General features: G+C 38.5%; 1 protein-coding gene across 1 annotated transcript in view; it reads right to left on the bottom strand.

The window, feature by feature from the left end:
• Window positions 1–26,507, bottom strand: part of CAP2 (cyclase associated actin cytoskeleton regulatory protein 2) — a 108,696-nt gene that overhangs the window by 64,842 nt on the left and 17,347 nt on the right. Inside the window, exons 2-4 of the mRNA XM_075213109.1 lie at window positions 15,712–15,844; window positions 14,586–14,686; window positions 4,428–4,505 (exon numbers count right to left, since the gene is read on the bottom strand). Coding sequence (XP_075069210.1) covers window positions 4,428–4,505; window positions 14,586–14,686; window positions 15,712–15,835 — 303 coding nt within the window. The 5' untranslated portion in view covers window positions 15,836–15,844. The remainder of the gene's footprint in view (window positions 1–4,427; window positions 4,506–14,585; window positions 14,687–15,711; window positions 15,845–26,507) is intronic.

The raw sequence follows: 26,507 nt of genomic DNA, 5'->3' as shown, positions 1-26,507 counted from the left end.
AACTGAGTTATGGAGCACCATGCCTAAAATAAACCAAATTACATTTAAAAACTATTCATCTTTCCCCACCGAGACCCTGGCATTCCCAGTATTGTTAAGTGGCTTAGCAGTGCTCCTCAAAGTAACTGCAGGAGGCGAAACATGGTAATCTTATATATGTATAAGACAAAATCACTGAACAGCAGTAATAATTGACTCTTTTTTTCAGTATTTTAGAACTCTCTGCATGATGACTCTCAGCAGTAGAGAACCCATATCTGTATTATAAAATGATACTGAACTCTCAGTTACATAAAATCTTTTTACTTAATCTTATCAAAAGGGTTTAGTAAAAGTTATTTCTTTTCAATGATCATTGATTGTGTTAAAGAATAACTGACTATTGGAGTTCACGTTAAGTTGAGCGCAAATTGTGTTTCTGGTGTATAATACGTTTTTCTACATCTACGTGGCGCACAACACTATTATCGGACCTAATGCTTTTTGCACTTGCCCAAAAGTAAAAAAAGCATATTATATGCCAGTAACATTAACATATAAACCCATATGTGAACTTTACAAATTCAATAATAAACTATTTGCTACTGACTATACTGGAAATTTAAAATGAATAGAAATAAAAAAATAAAAAATTAGTTATTCATAAACAAGTATAGTTTATGATTTGATTACATTAAGCTGTTTACCTCTGTTTATCCCTGTATGTTATTCCTTTGAAAAATGTATTCCTTTGTTTCTGTCATCTACCTAATAAGGGAACTAAAGGCAATACAAAATTAATTAAACGTTGAGCCGAAATTGTACAGATCAATCTGTGATCATCTATACTGGGATGGTCTTATATCATGTGGACAATATGAATAGAAATATGATATCCTAAACACAGTCTATACTTCACTATCTTGAGATCATGGTGGAGACATAATTTAAAGTGCTTATAAATTAGGCATTTATCAAATGTGCTCTATGGCCAGCAGCTGCTGTAACCCTACATACAAACTTCTCTTTGTCTGTCACCCTACAGATAACAAGACCTATGCTTAGAATACGGAGTCCTGCATGATTCTTGCTCCTAAAATGACTCCTGTGAAGCTTGGGGAAAAAAAAGCTAAATCCAGTTATCTCATATAATATAAACCCACATAAAACTGATATGGGTATTTTTATTTATAGTTTATTTGACTGTATTACTCCATACCAGTGCATTGCTCGGATAGCGATAAGTGACAGAACAAGGATAGCATGATGCTTGTGTCATCAGTGACACAAATATGCTGATATTTATGTTACATGTATACAGAAAAGTTAGAGTTATTTGACAATTGTAATTATTAGTTTAAATGCTAAGTGTTTCTCTATATATAGTCTAACTGAGTGATAAACAGTATTATTTCTGTTTTACAATTGAAAAATAAATAGAAATAATATTAAGTCACCTTGTGTGACATTGAATGACAACAGCGGAGCAAATCCTCTCAGTCTCCACACTGCTGTCTATGAATCTCTGCAAAGCTTCTGTGCCTTAGTAGGGACTGAATGGCTCATTCACAGCTTTACATTACTAAAGCAAACAGTCTAGACAGCTGAATGACAGAATTACCCCTTCACTCCGGCATTAGCAGATATGCTGTCATCTTCATTTGCTTTTCTCATCCCTCTGCATTTTGATAAACTAATGGTTAGCTTTCCTGTTAGGATTCAACAAAGACTGTGTAGATTTAGCCATTAAGTTGGACTCGATGACATCACCCTATATTCCCTTTTAACCTATTAGATACTGACTGAGAGCAAAATGAACTGAGGGCTATACTGAGAAGGACACAGGGAATTCAGTTTATAAAACACAAATTATAGCTAGAAAACCGCATCCATCTGAAATTTGGCGTGTGAAATAGAACATGAAGCATACACCAGGAAACACTTGAGATTGTCAATGGTAACACTCACATCCAGTAAGCTGTCAAAGTCGTCATTCTCACGAACAGCCCTTATAGATCTTCAGATAAGTCGGATAAGTGAGAGTGACATTATACCTAGACATCATTTAAACTGTTTATTGCTATATTTACATCTGCTGTGTAGTTGCATGCAAACTATTTTTAATATATCTAAATGTTGTAACTAAAATACACTAAGGGATAGATTTTCTAAGCTGCGGGTTTGAAAAAGTGGGGATGTTGACTATAGCAACCAATCAGATTTTAGCTTTCATTTATTTAGTACATTCTACAAAATGACAGCTAGAATCTGATTGGTTGCTATAGGCAACATCCCCATTTTTTCAAACCCGCAGCTTAGTAAATCTAGCCCTAAGTGTTTATATTAAATATAGTCTATAATAATCAAAATTACTACAAGATATTTCAATCTGTTTTCATCCAAGATTTTGTCTGTCGATCAGCTTTACTATCCATGGAGGCATAGAGATGCCAGTAACAGATGGCTGCACTGTAGATACATAGCTCTCTGACGTATTTCCCACATAATCATTTTCTTGCAATATAAAACTGCTAAAAATTAGTTAAGGCAGTGGGAGATGACAGTGTAGTGCCAAGGAGTGCCAAGGACAAGGAATATCTACTGGATTACCAATCCAGTTCAGCTGCTGGACCCAGTAAGTTCCACTGTCATTGTTGTTGCCATCTCCGTTTCTCCTGTGGTGACCTGCATGGCCTCTTTGGTGGCAGCAGCCGCCTCCACAACCCCTGCGCACGTGGTGAACAAGTGTCTTGGCTCTGTGATTTCAAAGAAAAACACTGCTCACGCAGCTACTCCAAGCTGGCAGATAATCACAAGGGAGTCCATGCAGAACAACAGAGAAGCCTTCTCCAGAACCAGAAGAGGAGGTTCAGTTAATATAAGTGTTGAAGGACAGAAATGGTTGCCAGCAGGTGACACATACTATACCCAGGACCAGCTACAATTGTTATTCCACTACTTTATGTATCAATCCTTCTGCATATCTCTTAGATTGTAAGCTAATTTGGGTTATTGACAGGAAACGTTTAGTGCATCGGAAACAAATACTCCCCTCCTTATAGAATTTCAGTACAGGATTTATTTCCTAGAGTCGCAGCAATGACCCTGTGAACCATCACCACCTAGAGGCTAAATTATCATATAAAATAGGTGAACGCTTGTTTGGGTTTACTTGTGTGTGCTAGCTGTGAACTGCATTTACTGATGTGTAGGTCTGAATAAAAAACAAGCTTTCCCCTGGGGATAGTAACAATAAGTGCACAGTACAGTACAGTATACTGTTTATCCCTATGGGGCCTATTTATTATTAAATGGTGATAGGGCTGGTTTTGAAAACCACCTATTGAGATGATTTATCAATAAAATATCGATGTGCAGCTGAGCGATATACAACTTCCTCGACAATGCATCAATCTCATATACATCAATCTCATATATATCAATCTCATATATATCAATCTCATATACATCAATCCTCGACAGGAGCAGTAAAACTTACCAGAAGATACGCAGCCAGTCACAGGACATATGCGCATGCAGGACCCAGATTGCCGGATCACACATACACAGTGAAACTGAAAGACCCGACTTAGTCTTTAAGTTCCACAGGTTGAGAACAGAATAATAAATAAAAGAAAACAGATCCAATATATATATATATATATATATATATATATATATATATATAGATATGTATATAGATATGTATATATATATATAAATATATGTATATATATATATGTACACATGTATATATAGATATGCATATATATATATATATATATATATGCATATCTATATATACATGTATATATATATATATATATATATATATATATATATATATATATACATATATATATATATATATGTATATATATTATTTTTTTAAGTGTTCCCATGTGGAAAAGATGTACCGCCACAATCCTTGTTATATAGGCTTTGCAAGGGAATGCTTTCACTGGCAAGACCCGGCAATCATTTCTATGGCGGGGGTTACCACTGACAACAGCACTACTATTGCTGGCGTGACCCCTTGATACATAGGTAGAACCAGTTTTTCATTGGCTAGAACTTTTGTCCAGTTTTATAATACATACTCCCAAATTATCAGTACAGCCCTGTACAAAGTGTTATTTATGTACATGTAAAAAATAATATTTTCATGTATTTATTGTAAATATATAACAGGCGTGGTGTGTATGTATCTCTATTGCTAACAATTGTTTTTTCTACACATAACAAAAACCTTTAAAATGAACAAAACATGCTTGAAACATTTGAAACATATTTTGACCTCTATGTCACTTACCATGGGAAAACAGGCCACAAACCTATTTATATCATATCTGCACTAACCATCAGCTGTCACTAAGGAGGTTGAAACATTCATTAAATCCCCAAACATTGCTAATTGCAACACACTTGAACATATCAGTGTTTCTTACCTCTGGGGGGTGCTGGTGCTGGGACGCATAAACCAAGAATGCTCTTTCAGCTTTAAAGGCATTTTCTACTAGTCTTGCCTAGAAGAGATAGGAAAAAGGTATCAACTGTGTCAATCAACACCACAATACTGGAATTCCAAAATACCATCTGTATCACTTCTACATACTACAGATCAGTCAAATATAATTCCATATAATGTCTTTGTTTCTGTATAGTTTGATGTTAACAGGTGTAATATTTATATCTATGTTATTTACTAATTATTATAGCCCTTTCATTTTATGACAACTTCCTTAAAATTGTTATGTGAACATTCATCCCACCTACCAACCAACTATAGTGAAAAATCCACTGTCAGAGTCTTCAGAAAACAGCATTGCTCTGCTGTAGTTCCTTAGAATAAATTGCATTACGGTAACTTAAACAATGACTACAGACAACTACTTTCAACTGGATATTACCAACATAAACATTTTGTACAGTTTAAGTTTTTTTTGTTGCAGATGAATAGACAAGCTGAAGATGTCCAATTAGCTGTGACGACAACCTTACAGAACACACTATTTACAATTAAACTTCTCCTGGCTTTGAAGAAGAACCAGCGAGAGTGAATAACTTCTGAACCACAAGTGTCCTTGACATAAGATATCCAAAGTTCAAAGTGGGGTGGAAGGAATTCATTGTAAACATGTTACTGAAGTTCTCAGTGATATCAGACACTATAACACCAAAAGTAGGATAACTGTGGACAACCTAATTTTCTATATGTACAAAAAAAGACACTTTAATGGGAGTAACTAAAAAGAGCAATTGGAAAAACAGACACTTTTTCTAGCAGATAGAGAACGTTATGCGAACAACATGATATAACTGCACAAACATGCAGGTGGTGATTTCCCTGTAAATGTAACTCTTGCTGCATGTTGGCCGAAGCTTTTCACATTGTTATCTCACTATTATGTCCTGATGGGGCATGGTTTATGTGTGGCTCTTGTTTAGTACAATAGAGTAACAAGCTGTAGTTCAGACCTCATTGTTTACATTTCTGCTGACAGCAAGCTATGAATTTATTTTTATATATTCCAGTTGACCAGACTCTAAGCTCTCACTGCCACATCTACCGGTTAGTGAGAAGAACAGAGTGCACAGTAAGGCTTAACCCTTTGTGTAACAAAGTAAGGGAACCATGTTTAACAGCTCTACTAAGTCTGTTACAACACATCTATCACTCACTTGTGTTCTGCAAAAAGAAAATGTGCACAGAAAAATACAATTCTGGATACAGTGTATTCATATATGAAATGTAGTTATAGAACTATACATACATGCATATGCACCTGTTTCGGGCTTTTGTTTGGGGAAGCTGGGGATTTACCATAAAACAACGGTAGTTTACTGTGATCTAGTTTTTTTAAAGAACAATTACACATTTTTATACACATTTGCAATGGCACAGTGGATAGCATTGCTGCCTTGCAATGGCACACTGGATAGCGTAGCTGCCTTGCAGCACTGGGGTCATGGGTTCATTTCTGACCAGGGTGTTATCTGTGTGGAGTTTGTATTTTTTACCCGAATTTGTGTGGGTATATAATTTTATTCACCAATTTGCTGCCACTTACCTGAATTGTGGAGGTTTAAACCCTAAGGTATCTCTGTCATGTTGGGGTCCATGATAAAATGAAACCTCCACAAAGAAGGGCCAATTTACAAGTAGACCACAAGCAGATGGTCCTAGCTCAATAAACACAGAATTTGGGACTTTGAACAAGATTAACCTGAATGGAGGGGACTGGAGAGTGGCCTGTATAGCACTTGGCTTATGGCCTACTCACAAATTGAAGACTCCGTTGTGTGGGCCTGGTTTGATTACAGACCCCTGGGCAGCGGGGAGGGAATAGGGAGAAAGGGGTTACTTTAAAAAAAAAGATTCTAAAAATGTAGAATTATCCTTTAACCAAGTATTAAAAAATAATAAAATAAAAAATATAGATGAAAAACATTGAGCTCTCAGAGTAGACCAGTGGTTCCCAAACTGGGTGCCGTCGCTCCCTGGGGTGCCACGGCGACCTCCCTGGGGTGCCGTGGCGACCTCCCTGGGGTGCCGTGGCGAGGGCTGGTGGTAAACAAGGCGGGTGACTACTTGGTAATTATTTTGGCTTAGGGGTGCCTTGAAAAAATTATGGAGACCCTAAGGGTGCCTCGAACTAAGAAAGTTTGGGATCCACTGGAGTAGACACTGCTGAATTGACATATAAGATAAGATGGAAACCTACATTAAGGATGGTAGACAAAGGGCAGCAAATCAATTTGACAAGAAAGAACTAACAGACCTGGGAAAACTTTAATACTAACTAGTTAACATAACCTGGTATTTGTTCTGTTTGGAGTATAATTGTAAGAATAAAAGTTAGCATAGTGTGCTAGTTTGTGATAGTGTAATCATGTAAACATATTGGGTGTGGGTTACTGTAATGTAGGTGATTATGGATGTAAACATAAATAAATACTGTACTGCATGACAAAGCTGTAGGAGGATAGCTTCAGAGAGACAGAGAAACAGTGACAGCTGTAGTCTCACAACTACACAGAAGAGATCATCTATTAACCACATAATTTACGTGCTGCTGTGGGTTTTTACTTGTACAATTTTGCATTTGAGTTATTATCCAGTGATGGAGGCATATTTACACACTCTTTGCCATAATTATCTGCTCCAGCATTTTTGTTAAGTATGGGAACAGGGTGTGCTCTTTTCCATGAGCATGGTGCTGGGAAGTGAGAATATCATCACACTGTAATTCCTATAAGGACAGGCTGGGCTGGGGGGCAGGGGGGCATCTTTCCCCCGGGCAGGTCCCATAGTGAGCTACCTTGGGCTGGGTCACTGGGCCACCTGCATTTATTTTTGTTTAGAACGTTCTTAGTCAGCCCTCCCCTGACTGCCTACTGTCACGTAAGTTCGTGGTGATAAACACAATATTTTTGGTGATGGTTTTTCAGGTAATTTCAGGTGATAAATGATTCTGAGTTGAGCTACCAACTTCAGAGTGTGTTATATATTAAGTGCTCTCTCCTGGGAAAACAAGACACTCTGTAATAAGCAAATAAAAAGCCAATGTAGACCAGGTGACAAGCCCGGGCTTGATTATATTACACAAAAGGAACCACTGAACAATAATATCATATTTATACATTTATTTCAGTTTTAAAATCTGACACAAATGAAGTACAAATGATGTGCAGCTGCTCTGTAATTATTTCAGGAGTATGCGTTATACCTATTTACCACATGAGCCATGTAAATCCTGACATATATGAATAACACAGACTGCATGGTAGCACTGCAATTAGTTTATAACATAGTTGCCTCTTCTCCCGGAGTGTCTGGGAGACTCACGAATTTCTGGGAGTCCTTCCTGGACTCCCAGGAGACCAGGGCAACCTCCCGGATCCCGGCAGGTTTGGTAAGTTAAATGGAGGGGACGGGGCTTAGTGACACGATTCACGCGTCATTGCTGTTATAGCCCAAAAATGGTGATAACAGTTTGGGGGACGGGGCCAATGACGCAATTCTCTGAGCCCCATCCCCACATGCCCATCTGTCTCCCAGATCTCCCGGAAAAGAAACTGCCATAGTTGGCAAGTATGGTTTATAAGCATGCTGCATGTTTGCATAGTGGACACTGCATGAATGCAATATGCATGTGAACTAGCTTCAGTACAGCCATGCAGTATGTATATATTACATGTGCTCAGATTTACACATACTTGCCTACTTTTGGGATCTCCCCTCTGTCATCATACAGCAGGAGAACTTCCACAAATGTGTTAGTCTCCCGGACATTCCAGAAGAGTGGGCAGGTATGGATGTCATGTATCTCGCGTATTCCATATGTCATTGTTAACTTCAAAAAGAAGGATTCAATACCTCTACTCGTTCCTCACATTGGGAAGACTTTATATGACCTTTATATGACCCAATGACCCAGCTGCTACATTAATGGGATCTACAACTGTGAGAAGGGAGTGCTGCTTGTAAAGCTCTCTAATATACTCTGTCTACTGCTAATTTAGTTTGACCATCTCTACTGTTATTTTAAAGTTTGTTGTGAACTGTTGTTGCTGTGATGCTCTTTGCTGTGGTGTTCCAGCATCTGAATAAAGATATATTTGCAACACATCTGCCTTGAGAATCCTAACTTGACATTCGCCGCCCACAAGTTGGTGAGAGAGGTGGGATCGAATCAAGGTCTTATCTGAGGATGACAGAGTGCCAATGTGGAAAATATCATACAACAGATCAAAGATCTCCAGCAGTCCCAGATGACGTATAACCAAAGAAGCCCTGGCCCTCCTTTTTTTGTTCCAGCACGAAACGGCCTCCCATCAGGAGTATGTACAAAAGCTCAGAGCAGAAACAGCTTTGCCATATCAGACCTCCCAGGTGCCTTTCACCACCATGATTCTCTAAATGGAGCATATAGATGAATGAACTGGATCTCAATTGAGGTTCTAGTAGGGAAGGGTGGTGAGACACAACCTGTTAATGAGAATGTTTATTTGTCTGAAATTAATGAAAATGTGTTAACACTTATCATTGTGCCCCTCCCAGATTTCAGGGTGACACAATGGGAAACTTAAGGTAAAGCTATGAAAATTCACAGCATGATACCTAAAAGAGAAACAAATTTATCATGTTAACTTCTTCAATGCCTGAAAGCTATGTTTGTACACCCATTTTGCCTCAGGCCCAGTGTTAGAGCCATGGGTCCTTTCCTCTGTCCAAAACAAATCTCTAGATGCGTTGGCTGACTTTCAGATGTGTTCTCTGATACCCCTGTAAGAAACAACTTGATATGGCACAAAATACGCCTTTGGATTTGTGGTTCGTCACAGTTTTCCGAAAGTGGAAAAAAGAGTTGGAGAGTAAAGAGATTAGAGCGATTCTGAAATTATAAGTCATTGTAGAATTGTAGCGTAAATGGTGTCGTTCTAGTGTGCTCATTCCAAGGTCCAAAAGGAGTACTCATTTAACGTTTGTAAAGTATAATAGTTTCTCTAACATTGACTCGTACCTGATGCTACAGGTGGATAAGATCCTTGAACATCAAAAAATCTGTACAATATATGTCTCCCTTTAATTTCACAAAGAGATATTGGCACCTCAAGTTGACCTTGGAAGAACCACCAAAACTACCCCTATGGAGTTTGCTATTTTATCATAATGCCATTTGGACACCATATTTCTTCCAGTGCCTTTATTGACCAGGTAGTTCGTCTATAACAAAAATGATGCTGCACAGTCGACTTGCATGATATAGTGCTGTAGAGAATAAATTGGATGGCTCATCTAAATATTTAGTCAACACAGTCCAAACACTGAAAGATATCTTCATACCTCATTGCAGTTTTACACCTCATTATTTTATCCTGGCAGCCTGACAAACAGATTTGCTAAAGAACAGAGGGTATTGTATGCAAATGCCCTAACTTGGCTTCTCAGTGGTGTAAAATAGTAATCTATACGCACTCCTGGATGGCAGGGTGAGAGACTGAATGAAGGAGAACACTCTGGAGAGAACGGGTTGGGTACATATAACCGATAGTCACATCACAGACAGAGTAAATTCTTACAAAATAATGACGATTGTAATAAACACGATAAAAAGGAAATGCAGATTTAACATAAAAAAGACACAGTAGATCCCCGACATGTCTGGTACTCAACTGGTATATTTTGCTATTGAAGGAAATGACGGGACTTGGTATTTACGTCACTAAGGTGGGTTATTTACAATATACCGGTAATTAGAATCAAATTACAATCCATTTACAATCCAATAACACTATACTTATCCCTATCCCTAACCCTAATCTTTAAATTAGATTGTAAATGCGGCGAGTGATAGTATTTAAATTGGGAAATGTGACTGTCGTGCAGATCAGTGACGTAAATAGCAAGTGCCCTCATTTCCTTCAATCGCAAAATATACCAGTTGTGAACCTGACATGTCGAAGATCTGCATTTCTTTTTTATCGTGTTTATTACAATCTGCATTATTTTGTAGGAATTTACTGTGTCTGTGATGTGACTATCATTAATGTGACTACCACCGAGGTCATGTGCTTAATGCAATTGTTCCTATAAATAATAAAATACGCTTTTCTTAATTTAAAGTGAGGAGGCAACCTCAAAACTTGAATTTTCATATATCAAGTGACACTGACTTCTATTGTAGTGCTGTAAAAAGTATATGATTGTATAATGGAGGGTTTCTTCTTCCTCCATCATAGACACCTGAATAAGGCATTGCACAGCTAAAGTCAGTTTATAACAAAGTGCAAATGAGCAGTATCCTATAGCAACAAATCAGCAATTAACTTTGATCAAACTAATATTATTTAGGGGTCCATTTATGAAAGTGAGAAAAGCCCTTAATCTGGAGTTTTTGCTGGATTTAGGACATCCCTTGAGAGCCTTTGTCATTAGCCTCAGCGAAGCTTTCCAATGCCAAGCATGTGGAAGTCTATTTACCATGGATAATACAGGTGTGCTCCTACTGTTATCACCATGTCAGGATGGCAATAGTAGAGGCTTCCGACCGGAAAAAATGCTTTATTATTTAAATTAACCAATTTTTGTCTTTACTTAAACTTATTATTTTTTCTATATTTGTATAATTTTTTATTTTTTCACTTTATTTTTTTTTTTGCAGAAAGTATCAGCTGCCCCAGCAAAAGTTTATTGTTAAATTGGGCAACAGAAGATTTTCCATTGCAGTGATAAGCAGGGATAGAAAATCTTCCATATTGCCCACAAATCAGAATGTATAGGTCAATTCCTAAAGTGCAAAATAGATTAAAATACTGATGTAATCAAAATGAAGATGTAAAATTTGGCATCTTGTGATGTAACAGAAGACACAGTGGCGGAACCATCATTGGTGCGGCAGGTGCAGTGCACCAAGGAGATAATAGGGCCCATCGCATGGCAGATGCAGAGGGTTGGGGGCCCCAGTGCAGGGAGAAAGGAACCGGGGCCCCCAACCCTCTGCTTGTTCTGCCTCTGAGAAGACAGTCTGATGTTCCCTAAAACTCAGGTTTAATTCATAATTAATAAATGAGGCTGTCAATCTGGAAGTTGAAAATAGTGAACTGGGAAGGGCATAAAGTGTTAGTGGGCATGACTTTGAAATAATGCTTTTATTTTTTCCACCATGTGCATTATTAATTATTATTTCCATTTATTTATATAGCGCCACTAATTCCGCAGCGCAGTACAGAGAACTCACTCACATCAGTCCCTGCCCCATTGGGGCTTACAGTCTAAATTCCCTAGCATACACACACAGACAGACAGACACACAGACTAGGGTCAATTTATTAGCAGCCAAATAACCTACCAGTATGTTTTTGGAGTGTGGGAGGAAACCGGAGCACCAGGAGGAAACCCACACAAACATAGGGAGAACATACAAACTCCTCACAGATAAGCCCATGTTTGGGAATTGAACTCATGACCCCAGTGCTGTAAGGCAGAAGTGCTAACCACGTAGCCATCATGCTGCCCACACAGACCTGCGGTCCTGCAAAAGTAGGTATAGTATCCTTTTACAAGGGTAGTTCCAAAAACCAGAATGTGGGAATGTACCTATACAGACATACTCTCAAAATGCACTCGTAAATAAAAGTTAATAAAGGCAAATTTCTGATTTATTGCTACCAGTTGCTGCACATTTTCACTTTGAAATTTTAGCAAGGAAGGGAAATCATTTAACAAAGGAAAATAATTATTAAATGAAGAAATTGTAATAACATAAAAACAAACTTAGACATTGTGGGCCTGATTCGGAGTGGAATGTAAGTGTAAGCATAACTTGTGAGTGAAAAAGTCACACACAGGTGTATGCGTATGTATGCCATATTGAGAGTTGAAGATGCGTCCAGGTCTATAAAAGCAGCACGTGTCCACACAACAAACACGCCGCTCAGACATTTACGTCCACCTTACTAACATGTATATGTTATGAACGCAATTCCTACGAAACATCATTTAAACTTGAATAACATAGCTAATACAGCAGGAACAGCTTCCTTACATGCATACAAAAAGGTATATATTTTTTTATTTTTCCGACAACACATTCAGCAAATCCTAATATATGGTCCAGCAACTACTGAAGACTCAATAAATGTCTGTAAATCATTTGCAAACCTCTAATTGCCAGCAGTCTGCTGGTTCAGGTGTTATCCATCAACATCATCCACTAACCACACATGCACCTGACCACCCCCAAATCATACCGCTTTTTCAGCTATATCTGCAACTATGTCCCAATCTGAATCCATATGCAATTGCTCTAACACCAAACTTGCCAACTCTTTACTCGCCTCCTCCTTGACATCCCAGGGGGAGGTGAAACGTGAAGATGGAAGGGGGCGTGGTGAATCGTATAATTTTGGCCCTGTCCACTCAATGCAATTATGCAAAAGTGTCATTTTGCTGCTGGGGGTGGCGTGATTCAGTGTGAATTGCGTCATGGAGGCTCCCATCCTGCCCACTTCACCAGTAAGCGAAGAATGGCCTGCTATCCCTGGGGTCTGAGAGACCTACCTGGTATTCGGGAGTCTACCAGACATTCCGGGATAGTCAGCAAGTATATTTAACATGCCCTTACTGTTCACTGCCTACGTTAGAACACCCCCTACCTCTCCTGTCATACTTCTTCAAGCATAAGGAGACGCATGTGCCAAATATTTGCCATAGCCGCAGTTTCCTATGTTCACTTTCTGGGCAAACACAGTGCTACGCAAACAGGTGTACGTCTCACTGCACAATGCATGTTATCATAAAGGGAGGCACTTTGGTTTCTGTCAACGTGTTGGGCCACATGCCCATATATTGCAAATCTGTGTCTATGTATTTTTCATACATATAAAGATACAAGTTAACCCGTGCAAGATACTCATGCATTCTAGTCAAATCAAGCTACTTAAGGTGTTAAAAAGGTTCTTGTCATGCATTTGGGCCATAGCCCAGGCCTCCTCAGGGGAAGAGCGTTACTTCCCGACGTAAGCGCCCTTTTTTAACGTGGTTTTGTCCACATGTCACCACCTCATCATTCTTCTCCATCACCTCATCCTTCATTTTCATCGCCACATCTATCCAGATGTCTATCCAGACACAGGGATCTCTATCAGCGGTCCTGAGTATCACACTCCTCTCACTCTGTCACCCCCGGCAACCACCAACCACTCCCCACTGTCACCCCCGGCAACCACCAACCACTCCCAACTGTCACTTCTCCTTCAAGAAATATATATATATATATTTTAAATCTTTATAAACACTTTTAACAATTAACAAATTAAATTAACAAATTAAAAACATCTTAGTATACCAAATTTCAGCCCTTTCTGAATTTTTTTCTCCACACACACTAAGGGCTAGATTTACTAAACGGCGGGTTTGAAAAAGTGGAGATGTTGCCTATGGCAACCAATCAGATTCTAGCTGTCATTTTGTAGAATGTACTAAATAAATGAAAGCTAGAATCTTATTGGTTGCCATAGGCAACATCTCCACTTTTTAAAACCCGCAGTTTAGTAAATATAGCCCTAAGAATTTAGTAGGTCAGTGTATAACTCCGCCCAGCAGGTGGCGCTGCAGCTTGGTTTTATTTTTTACACACACACACACACACACACACACACAGACAGACTAACACACGCCACTAGACATTTATATTATAGATATCACTGTGAAAAATAGTTAGCAAGAAAAAAATATTATTTTTTCTAATGGGGAAGTTTTAGTGCTCTTGTGGATTAAGATAGATAACTAAAAACATAACACCTTGAGAGCTAGCCTTAATTGTTATCATTCTAGCTTACATTTTGTGATCTGAAATGAAAATTTACATATAAGTGACAAACACTTTCATATTAATGAGTTTAGCCATGGTTAAAAAATAGACCTCAATTACAAGTAACTACGAACAATAGATGAAACTTAATTGACAATAAATTACATGAAGGTAGGAAACATCAAAAACAAAGAATAAGAAAATCCCCTGTGCATTATACCATTGGAGCTGCTACTCCACGCTAAGTTAGAAAGTAACATTTGTAGATTGCTTAAAAAAAATACTTACATGTGTTTCCACATCCCCACCAATGATCTTGCTGTTGGCGAGATACTGTTGCAAGGGTCCAGCCAGTATGGCATCAAAAGCTTCAATGAAAGGAGCAACACCTGAAGAGCACAAAAGAGCTGTAATAGTTAGATAAAATACATATATACAACTAGCTACACACTGGGTTCATTTAGAATTAGGAGCACATCCAGCTAAAGGGTGCAAATTTGCACCTGGACCTATCGTATTGCTTTTTCTTTTTGCATGCAGGGAAATACTGCCTGCTTTTGCATGTAGCCCACAAATGATTTGCAACTTTATTTTAAATCTGCAATTTAGTAAAGCTTGGCTGTGTCTACCTGTCCACACATATAAAATGTACCCCTCCCCACACACAGCTCAACATGGCTTTACCAAGCTGGAGTTACTCATAACACTAAATGAGACCCATGATCAGCATATGTCAGTGCTACATAATATTCAAGCAATGATATGGATTCTCTATAGTTACTGCACACTATATATTTCGGTAAAATTAATCTAATTTCTATAAATAAATAACAAGTTATTTAATGTTATATGATTACATACGTCCCAACATTTAGAATAATGAAATCGGGACAAAATATGCCCTGCCCACACCCTGTCCACAAATACTTAAAATTCGATAGCACTCCACCCATATTTGGTTAAGCAGCACCCCATTTGTAGCCTGCAAAACAGGATGTCTCGCCAAAATCGGGACAGTTGGGAGGTATGTGATTAAGCATATTAAACAACATGAAAAATGTAGCTCCACTTTATGTTCAATAAAAAACTGTCATCAACAGAACTAGTTTGTCGGGGGGGGGGGGGGGGGGCGGGGTGTAAAATAACCTTGAACATATGTTCCACACAATTTGGGGAGCAAAGCTAAGGATTTTCAAGCATTACAGCTTCTCACCATCCATGTTCTTGCTCTATTGCTTCCTAGTGATCAACTCCCAACAAATATTATTGTTACAGGTGTATTTTCCTTCAACTCTCCTTTCACTGTGTAAAGCTCACTAAATCCCCCTATTTCTTCCTCGTTTCTGTTGCACATAGGTTAATCCATTTAAATGGGATTCTTAAAACAGTGAACTTTAATTCAAATATAGTTTACCTCCATCAATACCATTGACAACATCATTCCCTGTTGGCTTAGAAAGGCAGGATGTTGAAAGGATTGTCTCAAGTTGAATAACAGCTTTTTCCAACCTGTCCATTAATCCATGAACCTCTGTCATCTTGAGCACCTGAATTAAAAGAAAAAAAATATATATATTATACTATGAATCCAGGATTAATGTGTTAAAAACCACACATAGACTAATGTCACATGGGAACAGGGCCATAGCTTCCATGTAACAGAGTGAGAATCTCATTTCACAGAAATATTCAGCTTGTCTCCTAGCTCCCTCCTGTTCCTGATAGTTTCACCTATCAGCAACTCTGCTCCTGAATCGCTGGTGACAGCCTAAGTAAGTGAAGGTAATCACCTGCTCTTCCTCCTGCTGTGATTACATTAACAGTGCAGTGTCTGACAGCGTAGAATAAGCACAGGGGACGGGGGACAATGTCAATGTGCATTAGTCTACAAGCACTGAATAACTTTAATTAATAATAATATTAATATAATATTATATTATATAATATAAAGTTAATATAATATTAACTTTAATAATATCTCTCCTCTCTATTCATGCTCCATCCCGCCCTCTCCGTTCTGCCTCTGACCGTCGCCTCTCTTCCCCTCTTATAACCTCCTCCCACGCGTGTATCCAAAACTTCGCCCGCGCTGCCCCCCTCCACTGGAACAAGCTCCCTCCCTCCATCAGAACTTCCCCTAATCTGTCCAGCTTCAAACGGGCCCTAAAAACCCACCTTTTTCTTAAAGCCTTTCTGTCTCCCACTTAACTTCCTACCTTATCTTCTGCCTCTGTCCCCCTACTCTCCCTCTCTCCCCTGCGTCTCTCTGTCTGTCCACCCCTCCCCTTAGATTGTACGCTCCTCTGAGCAGGGCCATCTCTCCTCCTGTTTCCACCACTTCTAACTCTGCTCTCCAGCTACTTAGCCCTCCTTCTCGAGGGTCCTCCACCCCACGTCCACTCTCGCTCCCTCCTCCCCCCTGGGGGTCTCCCTGTCTTCCGCGCCCTCCTTCTTGGGCCCCGTCGTTTGCGGATCCTCCCTCCCCCTTCCCCGCCCTCTCTAGCTGTGCATTGAGCGTACTGAGTTGCTGTGTTTACTGTACTGTGCTGTCTCCCATTGTATTGTGATTTTGTTTGTCTCTGTACGGCGCTGCAGACGTCTTGTGGCGCCTTATAAATAAATATTAATAATAATAATAATAACTTAGACTAAAATATGTGAGTGAAAAATAGTTCATTTGATAATACGCTTAGAGTGCCCCAGTCACTAAACATAGTGGGGGAAGCCATTGTGAGGATTCAGCCGACTGCCTTGGAAATAGTGACATGTAGTAATTTAGTACCAGCGCGATTCTTGGTAAATAGGCTAGGATATCTACAGAGAAAGCTGTTGAATCCAATTGTCGGCAAGAGTTACCTCCGGCGATACCAGTACTGTTGCCGGTGTTAACCGCTTGATAGATAGAAAAAAACCCTCTCTTTGGTGAAAACAAATGAATAATTTCTATATTATCTATATATATAAATGTCTAGTGGCGTGTGTTAGTCTGTCTGTGTGTGTGTGGAAAAAATAAAACCGAGCTGCAGCGCCACCTGCTGGGCGGAGTTATACACTGACCTACTAAATTCTTAGTGTGTGTGGGAAAAAAAATTCAGAAAGGGCTGAAATTTGGTATACTAAGATGTTTTTAATTTGTTAATTTAATTTGTTAATTGTTAAAAGTGTTTATAAAGATTTAAAAAAAAAATATATATATTTCTTGAAGGAGAAGTGACAGTTGGGAGTGGTTGGTGGTTGCCGGGGGTGACAGTTGGGAGTGGTTGGTGGTTGAGGCCTGGGCTATGGCCCAAATGCATGACAAGAACCTTTTTAACACCTTAAGTAGCTTGATTTGACTAGAATGCATGAGTATCATGCACGGGTTAACTTGTCCTTTATATGTTGTCTGGATTGTGCAGAGTGCATGCTGAGACACACTGCTTATCCTCCAGGCTCCAGATAGCCTAACTATAACATCAAATCCCAGCTCTAAAAACCGCCCACGAACATTTCACTAAAGGTTTCGTCATTAGGCTAAACGAGTCTAAATAAACAGATACTATTTAAAGGGTTATGCAGCAATCAGAGGCTAACATGACTGAGTGATATTTTTGCCACCAATAGGATTGCTTGAATATGATGAAGCCTTTAGCAGATGAGGGATCTGTAACAAAATACACTCATCATGATCCGGGCAACATATAAAGGATAATATTCAAATGACTGTACTCAACATTTTGTGAATCGGTACAATGCAGCAGTGTATTCTCACCGTGATGCAGATAATACATAGAATAATATCTTAATGATTTTATATAACATTTGGGAATCAGTGAGGTGTAGCACTATGCACCAACTGTGATTTTGGGAGCATGCAACAGCAAACATATCCGATATAGAGCCAAAATATGAGAGGAGATACATAGCACCTCTAGATATAAGGGCATGCATCATATGAGTAAGTATACACATGACTGTTCTGTGTATATTGGAAAACATCTATTATGGTTTGGATAATCTAGGAATAGATGTGTATATAATACTTTTGAAAAGCGCCATACACCTACTGCAATTAGAACATTCTTATGTCCTGTAATATACATATTATATCCCTTGAGATGATGAATGATGCCATAAGTTGAAATGATGCTAATATAACACCTCCATGTATGAGTATTCAAAATTGATGTAGATGATTTTCGGTTTATAATAAGGTGATTACTATACCATATATTTCCCCAAAAAATGAGCGACATTAACAGAGAAAAACAATATTTTTTTAGCCACTGTATGGAATACATCAATTTTCAACTTCTCGTACTGTTTTGACACATTTTTCCATAATGTAGCACACAATTAATTTTTTTTTATATTTTGCACTGGCATACAGAATATAAGGATTTTCAACAAAAATGCTTTTATATTGATCTGTGTGGAGTTTGTATGTTCTCCCTGTATTTGCGTGGGTTTCCTCCGGGTGCTCCGGTATCCTCCCACACTCCAAAAATATACTGGTAGGTTAATTGGCTGCTATCAAAATTGACTGTAGTCTCTCTCTCTCTCTCTGTCTGTGTGTGTCTATATTAGGGAATTTAGACTGTAAGCTCCAATGGGGCAGGGACTGATGTGAATGAGTTCTCTGTACAGCGTTGCGGAATCAGTGGCGCTATATAAATAAATGGTGATGATGATGATACTATAAAGACTTGCAGTAAGAAGCTATTTTCGAAATAGTATATGATCTAGTTTTGGAGCAGCTCGTGTCAAGAATACTTTCTGTTTCTTTGTCACAGAATAAGTTGACTTTTTTTTTCATACAAACACACATTATTTGTGCTACAATATTATGATCACTATAATGCTCTTTCTGTATTACTGCAGCTGAAAAGTTTCTAAAATATCAGTTGCTTCCTGAGTTTCATTTGATTGCATGTTCTCTCTGTTGATACAACTGACATCCTGATAATCTCTGCCAAATAGTAACATCCTCTTAATGAATCATGCAATCAAACAATCTTGCATGTACCCGCTATGTCCTGCTTCCCTTTGATAGCTATTGATTGCATTCATGCATCACAGAAGTACAGAAAATGTATCAATTACAAATGTGAAGCAATGAGCAGTACGCAGGAGATGCTATTTATTTGGAATGTTCAGCATGTATATGACAATAGGAGTGGTGCTATGCAGTTATTACCACATACAAAGAACAGATACTGAAAAATACATATAGTGCACAGAACAAGGGCAGTTGTACTGCGCAATTATCCATACATGCAGAATAAGAAAAGCTACTGAAAAATACAGCCAGGGATGGAGTCTGACAACGCAGTAGTCTGAAGAAGTGTAGTAGCGTATAGGACTTAGTATGTAATAATGTAAAGAGGGTACAAACTGGAGTACGGGTATGTAGGATAGTGTCTACAGAAACAATTATAGGGATAGCGTCTGGAGAATTTCTTTATAGAACAGAATCTGGTGTAGATAGTTGTTCACAAATACATTAAAGGGCAACCTACTTCCAATTTAGGACACCTCCCTTTATCAACTTCAATGTTAAAGTTTGTTTTCCTAATATACTTATTTATACTTATTTATGCCTTAAATTATTTATGTCAGTGTGGGGACTGTCTTTACTATATGTGTCATTAGATACGATTCACCTAGGGATAAATTTATCAAGCTGCGGGTTTGAAAAAGTGAAGATGTTGCCTATATCAACCAATCAGATTCTGCCTGTCATTTTGTAGAATATGCTAAATAAATGATAACTAGAATCTGATTGGTTGCTATAGGCAACAGCTCCACTTTTTCAAACCCGCAGCTTGATAAATTTAACCCCTAGAAATTCACTTTTCTGTCAAAGTGGAACTGGTAGGTGCCAAATGCAACCCATTAAAAATGTAGGATGAGCAGGTGAAAAGAAACAGGACTATTTGCAGCCTTCCTATTAAACATGGAATGTTTCCCTAAATGCACCTCTTCCAGCCACACCTATTCATTTAAATAATAATTTCCTATAAAATGAAAACGTTCCACTTAATTAGAAAACTAGGCGTACTGGTGCCTAATTCACATGCAGCAAGGTACGCGCCAGCAAGTGCAAATTTTTCCATCCTCCACAGACGCCACTTTTTTGACCTACATATCCCTGCAGATTTCAGTAAAATCGGCGGAATGCATGACATCACAAAAGCGTAAATGAAATATTAAAAACATATCTCCAAATAATTTATCAAGAAAGACTAAGCCTGCATCTTAATACAAGTAAACTTTGCAAAGCTGGAAAGGCAGAAGCTCTGTTACTAAATAAAGACAATTATGGCAGATGGCACCGTCATCTGCTTCCATCGTCTGCTTTCCCATATGTGAGTGGTTTTTTATATCAATACATCTTATTTTTTACTGTTACAGTTTGTATAAAAAAATAACATTTCTCCAGGAAGCTATGTAATAAAGTATGGAAAATACCACCCAGCCACTGTAGAGAGCTAGCTTTTATTAGCACAGTGACTAGGCATTCACCTGCTTTCATTTGCCGCCAGTGACAACTTGTGTGTCACAATATTCTATTTCAATCCCAAAGTCTAATAATGTTGAATGCACTAAATAAAAAAAACTTGGTGGGGGTCTGTTGTTTCATCACCTATTGTTTACTCCAGTCATTAAAAAATTGAGTATATTGTTATATTATTCTCAATTGTGATTTTTAAAGGATAGTTAGAGTTAGCAGTTGGAGGGTCTAGATGAGAAATGGAGCACTGGGAAAAAGAGATGGAGTAATTAAAGTAAGAATAAACAATTTATGTGATACATGCAAGAAGTAAAGAACAGAACACATCAATAGAATATTAAAGAAACAGCGAGGAAATAAAGGAAACATGTATACATATCTTCATCCAGGGCCACCCATGGGTGGGGGGCAGGGTATACTTATGCCAGGAGACCTAGTGGCTATTACTGTAAGTGGAATTTTTTGAAGGTCCCAGGTGTCATGACTGCCGGTCATGTGACATGTAGTCCGTGCAGTTGCCAGATTGCCATGCAGCAATGTCAATGAGCACCACCCCACAACAGATATACAGTTCTGCTAATTAAAAGTTCCAAAAATTGGAGTTTCTTTTACAGTACAATACAAATTACATTACCATCTTAGTCTACAGCTGATCTTCTAACCTGCAGTATCTAGGAATACCTAGTTCAAAGCTTACTGCCCACCTGTTAGAAAACCACCATAGTAAACAAACTCTCTGTCAACAGTAATTTTAAAGTGACTGAGAGGGAAAATACCCAGGGACACACATTTCATCTACAATCAGAGTCTGGTGGACAGAACCAAGTGAACTCTGAATCTTTCATATTAACCACCAAAACTTTTTGATCCAAGTCTGAATGCGGCTCCTACAGTCATAAAGTACATATCATTAAACCTTTTGTTGAAGTTTTGGAAGTAAATAAACTCATCTATCAAGGAGATGTGGGCCCAGAATGAAAATCTGTCAGCGGCCCATAATTCTTATGGGCGACCCTGGCTTCATCTGCAATGAGTGATTCCAGCAGAAAGAAAGGCCTTTATTATCCTTAACAGTCACATCATGTCCTGTATGAGTATAGAGTAACTTCACCATACATAGAAAAATGATGTCAATTATCATAAACACACTTCAGTGTTATCTAGAAAAAGCAGTCAAATGCTTCTGTCATTACTATGTGTTTGCAGACCGAGTACTGTTAAGAAGCCTATGTCATATAACAAAATATAACAAAAAGTAAATGTATCTAATAGTGTAATGTTATCGTCACAATTATTTATCACGATATTATTCTCTAAAAAAACTGGCAATATAGAAATCAACACTATAGCTTGGCTTATCATCTTGCACATAGGTTTAGCACAGTTTGAAATAGAAGAATAGACAGCGTACACATAAAATATCACTAGAAATACAAATATCGAGGGAGATCTGTGCGCAAGCAAATTTTCAAACAATATTCATAAATATCTCAGCTTGGGCACAGGCCAGTGACATCAGTGGGATGATTGATCAAGTATGTCTGTGGACTGACTAGCATACAAGGGACCACATATGTCCGGTAAAGTCAGGGGCTGACTGGACAGGGAGACATCTGTCCCCGGGCCGGTCCCATAGTGAGTTACCTTGGGCTGGGTCATTGGGCCACCTGCATTGTTTTCCTTTAAAATGTTCCTAATAGGCTGCTGAGCCGAGCCCCAGATTAAAATTTCCCAGCCAGACCCTGGGGTAAGGCTACACATTATTGCACAGGTAGATGAATACAATTAGAAAAGTGACCCAGTTGCACAAATTGTATATCAGTCAAATCGTATTCCTAAAACAATTTTTATTATAGACAGAGAAATGTGCAAACAACAAAGTCCCTATGAAACACAGCTAAGCCCTACAGTCTGTTAATGAAAGCCTCAGCAATGTGCTAGCATAATGAAAAGAAGCCAGATATGCCAGCATCATCCCTCTGCATCATGTCTCCAAGCTGTCATTTCTCCTGTTGTACATGAATTTGTGCCACAGGGAAAGTGCTATAATAATTTCTGTGTCAATCTTAGCACTTATTTCCAGAAGAACTGCATTAAACCACACTGCATTTAGCATTCATTCCCATACACCATTAGATGTAATCACCTTTCTGCAGTGCTGAGCGTGCCATATAATTATATGCTACTAACAGCTAAACTCATTATGCATTGTATACCGTGGAACACAGAACATTTTAAGAAGCATTATAATCAGGGAAATCTAAATTTTCTCAAACACCATAAAAGAAATGACTAATTCAGAATGATAGGTACCACACGGAGTAAGATTAGGGATTATTGTCTGAGAGACTGAGCTGGATCTCCCACACAAATGTATAAATATAATTTTTGAAATCTTTTGTTCATATTCACAAGAACACTCTATAGATTCCAGTATGTTTTCTATATGTTTTCTGCATGTGGACAGAACAGTTGTTAGTATTAGTTTGTATTACATTGCTAAATAAGTTAAAACTGTTACCTTACTCCTACCAAGTATATCTTATGTATTTTTTACCATTTTGCCATGTGCACCATAAGGAATACTTTTTTAACGTTTTCTCTTGCCTACTCTATTTTCCTTCCCCCTGACAAGCAAATGTCATAATTTCTGAAGTCCTTTCATCACAATTTGTATTTTTCAAGTGAATTTTGGACTGAGGGGTAAATTTATCAATCTGTGGGTTTGAAAAGGTGGAGGTGTTGCCTATAGCAACCAATCAGATTATAGTTATCATTTATTTAGTACAATCTACAAAATGACAGTTAGAATCTGATTGGTTGCTATAGGCAACATCTCCACTTTTTAAAACCCGCAGCTTGATAAATTTACTCCCAAGTGTTAGTTGGTGTCATTTTATTGTCTATTCAAATCATCATCATCAGTTATTTATATAGCGCCACTAATTCTGCAGCGCTGTACAGAGAACTCACTCACATCAATCCCTGTCCCATTGGAGCTTACAGTCTGAATTTCCTAACATGCATATACACACAGACAGAGAGAGAGACTTGGGTCAATTTGGTAGCTTCCAATTAACCTACCAGTAAGTTTTTGGAGTGTGGGAGTAAACCAGAGCACCCAGAGGAAACCTGCGCAAACACACAGATAAGACCATGGTCGAGAATCGAACTCATGATATCAGTGCTGTGAGACAGAAGTGCTAACCACTAAGTCACTATGCTCAATTTTCTTGGCCTGTGTGAGGACCCCTTAACTGAAGCAAAAAACAATTTGGTTTTCAACATGTGGAGTGTTCTCTCCAGCACCTATTTCCTGGGTGTTCCACCCGTCTGTTAGAGCCCAACAGAGTCCTTTTATGATAGAATAATCCATTGTTTCTCCTATTAAAACAGGCACTATGTGAGCACTACAGTCAGCAGTGTGTATTAGACCATAAACCACCAGTCTTGCTAGTCCTGGCAGGTGTGGGCAAAAACTCCAACATTTTCATTATTATTGCAAAGAATTACAACTGCCCCCACCCAGCTGCTTCTTAATGCCACCCAGCTGACAACATTTTCGGGGGAGAATACTGATGTGTACCTTAGAAGAAGTTACGAGTATCAAGAAGGTTCAAAATTTGTAGAATTATAAATGTCTGGATACAGTGGGCTACAACTACCACGGAACTGAGGGGGTTTGGGTGTTTGATTTGGGGCCCTTCATATAGGTCTTATTGATTTTTCCCAGAAGCATTATCAAGAAGGCAATTATAACCTTCCTACTGCCTAATACAGAGTGTGAAACAGGCAAAATGTATTTTAATAATTTATTAGTATATGGTTCATATCAGTCTGAGGCCAATTAACCTACCAGTATGTTTTTGGAGTGTGGGACGTATCTGGAAAACCAGGAGGTAACCCACACAATTACACAAACTCCACACAGATAACAGACTGGTCAGAATTCAATCCATGGCTCCAGCACTGTGAGACAGCAATGCTAACTACTGTGCTACTGTGTCCCCCTGTACACTATGCACTGGCAAATTAAAGTGGTATTATGAATATTAAAATGTCCAGTAATATGTGGAATGATAGTAATGCCCAATAATATGCCAGATGTAGTATTTCCTAGTAGTAATATGTCCAGTAATAATATTTCCCAACATGTTCTGTAATATGCATTGCTGTAGTAGTCCCAGTAATAGACACAAAATAAGCAGTATTTAGCACAGCAGCACTAATAACTAGGAACATTCTTAGCAATATGCACATCAGTAATATTGTCTGGGAATATGCCCAATAATATGCCCAAAAGTAGTACTACCCATTAATATGCCCAGTAATAAGTACAGAACAGGGGCGCACGGAGGATTGTCGGGGGGGGGTTCACCCCCGACCCCAAAAAAACAACAAAAAAAAAAACCAGAGAGAGAGCTGCTGCGCTTCTTAGTTAGCGCAGGGGGGGTTCTAGAAACTCAGAAACCCCCCCTGCGTGCGCCACTGCAGAAGTAGTGATGCCCAGTTAAACACCTAATAAGAGGTACAGTAGTAGTAATACCCATTAATATGCCCAGTAATAAGTACAACAGTAGTGATGCCCAGTAAAACACCCAGTAAGAAGTACAGTAGTAGTAATACCCATTTATATGCCCAGTAATAGTTACAGAAGTAGTGATGCCCAGTAAAACACCCAGTGAGAAGTACAGTAGTAGTAATACCCATTAATATGACCAGTAATAAGTACAACAGTAGTGATGCCCAGTAAAACACCCAGTAAGAAGTACAGTAGTAGTAATACCCATTTATATGCCCAGTAATAGTTACAGAAGTAGTGATGCCCAGTAAAACACCCAGTAAGAAGTACAGTAGTAGTAGTAGTACCCATTAATATGACCAGTAATATGTACAACAGTAGTGATGCCCAGTAAAACACCCAGTAAGAAGTACAGTAGTAGTAATACCCATTTATATGCCCAGTAATAGTTACAGAAGTAGTGATGCCCAGTAAAACACCCAGTAAGAAGTACAGTAGTAGTAGTAGTACCCATTAATATGACCAGTAATAAGTACAGCAGTAGTGATGCCCAGTAAGAAGTACAGTAGTAGTACTACCCATTAATATGACCAGTAATAAGTACAGAAGTAGTGATGCCCAGTAAAACACCTAATAAGAAGTACAGTAGTAGTAATACCCATTAATATGCCCAGTAAGAAGTACAGTAGTAGTACTACCCATTAATATGACTAGTAATAAGTACAGTAGTAGAGATGCCCAGTAAAGCACCCATTAAGAAGTACAGTAGTACTAAAACCCATTAATATGCCCAGTAATAAGTACAGCAGTAGTGATGCCCAGTAAGAAGTACAGTAGTAGTACTACCCATTAATATGACCAGTAATAAGTACAGCAGTAGTGATGCCCAGTAAGAAGTACAGTAGTAGTACTACCCATTAATATGACCAGTAATAAGTACAGAAGTAGTGATGCCCAGTAAAACACCTAATAAGAAGTACAGTAGTAGTAATACCCATTAATATGCCCAGTAAGAAGTACAGTAGTAGTACTACCCATTAATATGACCAGTAATAAGTACAGTAGTAGAGATGCCCAGTAAAGCACCCATTAAGAAGTACAGTAGTACTAAAACCCATTAATATGCCCAGTAATAAGTACAGCAGTAGTGATGCCCAGTAAGAAGTACAGTAGTAGTAATACTCATCAGCACAGC

The sequence above is a fragment of the Mixophyes fleayi genome, chromosome 5 (genome assembly GCF_038048845.1).
Source record: "Mixophyes fleayi isolate aMixFle1 chromosome 5, aMixFle1.hap1, whole genome shotgun sequence".
NCBI classification, from domain to species: Eukaryota; Metazoa; Chordata; class Amphibia; order Anura; family Limnodynastidae; genus Mixophyes; species Mixophyes fleayi.
This window is presented reverse-complemented; position numbering and strand designations above follow the sequence as displayed.